This window comes from Octodon degus, unplaced genomic scaffold (assembly GCF_000260255.1).
Source record: "Octodon degus isolate 3935 unplaced genomic scaffold, OctDeg1.0 scaffold00016, whole genome shotgun sequence".
Lineage (NCBI taxonomy): Eukaryota > Metazoa > Chordata > Mammalia > Rodentia > Octodontidae > Octodon > Octodon degus.
In genome coordinates, this window is record NW_004524592.1 from 15,204,572 (window position 1) to 15,206,042 (window position 1,471).

A 1,471-nucleotide genomic window follows, 5' to 3' on the forward strand; every position below is an offset into this window, starting at 1 on the left:
GATATTTTAAAAAATAGGATAAAGAATTCTATACTTCTCATGTTTGCACATAAGTCCAAAAATCTCACCATACACAACCTTGAAGCAGGACAGTCCCACAATATTCCTTTTCCTGTCTCTTGCTTTCCTGCACCACCGCCTTCTTCTTATCAAGACATTTTAAAGAAGAATATGAAAAAAGTAGCAATTGTAAACCTAAATGACAACTGTTGACCATGTTAATGTAGTAGGATTAGGTCTATTATTTTTGTAATGTTGCTTTTATAAACTCAGTGCTATTTGTATTTATTATATGTAATCTCTTCCTTGCTGGGAAGAAAACTTTCTTTTCATTTTAAACCTTATCTGAGAGACTTCTATAAATTATCTTAAGACTAAATGTTCCAGACTGGGCATGGGGGCGCATGCCTGTAATCCCAGTGCTCAGGAGGCTGAAAAAGGAGAATCACTATGAGTCTAATCTGTGTAACCCTGTAGACCCTGTGCTAAATAAAAACAAAACAAAAAAACTAAATGTTTCTAAGATGACCATACTACTTGTTCATCCTTTCATTTTTAATGTGTCCTCAGAGCAGCATGAAATTGCTTAATTATCAGCATCTTAGCAAACTACAAGGTATCTGTATTAACTTTTCAAAATTAATCTTCCAGGGATATAAATAATTATTGTCTTTTGAATTTTTTATTCAAAAGAAGCATCTCGGGCTGGTGAGATGGCTCAGTGGTCTAAAGCACCTACTTAGAACAAGCTTAGCAATGCACAGGGACCACGGTTCAATCCCCCAGCACCACATGCCAGCCAGCCCCGCCCTCTGGTGGGCTGAGCTGGCCACACACATAAATAAATAAATAAAATAAAATAAAAAAAAAGAAGCATCTGCTTCAAAATTATAAAAGTGGTACAAAATGTAATTTTAAAAGCTAAAATTCTTTTATGTGTTTCCTTTTTAACAGCCCATATCAGTGTTAACCAAGACATGTCAGCCTGGTTCAACCTATTTGCAGACTTGGATCCACTTTCAAACCCGGATGCCATCGGACACTCAGATGATGAACTTCTTAATGCTTGAATGAAGTTATAATGTCCTTTAAGAGACTTTGAGACATCAATTTCACTACATATTGCTTTTGTGGAAATTAGTTTATGTTGTAATCCACACACAAAAACGTGATGTTTGCAAATCTAACACCTGTCAATCACCCTTAGACAGATGGTAAGGACAACATTTGGACAGATTGTGTATTTTTAATATTAAATTTGCAGTTGTTGATACTATTTGGAAAATCATAGAAATCACTAAGTTGGCAGTATTTCAATACCAACATTTATCTCAAAATAACAAAAATTGGGGCTGGGGAGATGGCTCAGTGGAATAAGTGCTTCTCTGGTTAGCACAAGGGCCTGAGTTCAATCCCCAGTTCCAACCAAAAAAAAAAAAAAAAAAAAAAAAAAAATATTCTGTCAATAAGG

General features: G+C 35.2%; 1 protein-coding gene across 1 annotated transcript in view; it reads left to right on the top strand.

Moving 5' to 3' along the window:
* Window positions 1-1,214, top strand: part of Ica1l (islet cell autoantigen 1 like) — a 127,814-nt gene extending 126,600 nt beyond the window's left edge. Inside the window, exon 12 of the mRNA XM_023710078.1 lies at window positions 955-1,214. Within this exon, the coding sequence (XP_023565846.1) occupies window positions 955-1,070 (116 nt within the window). The 3' untranslated portion in view covers window positions 1,071-1,214. The remainder of the gene's footprint in view (window positions 1-954) is intronic.
* The last annotated feature ends 257 nt before the right edge of the window (window positions 1,215-1,471 follow it).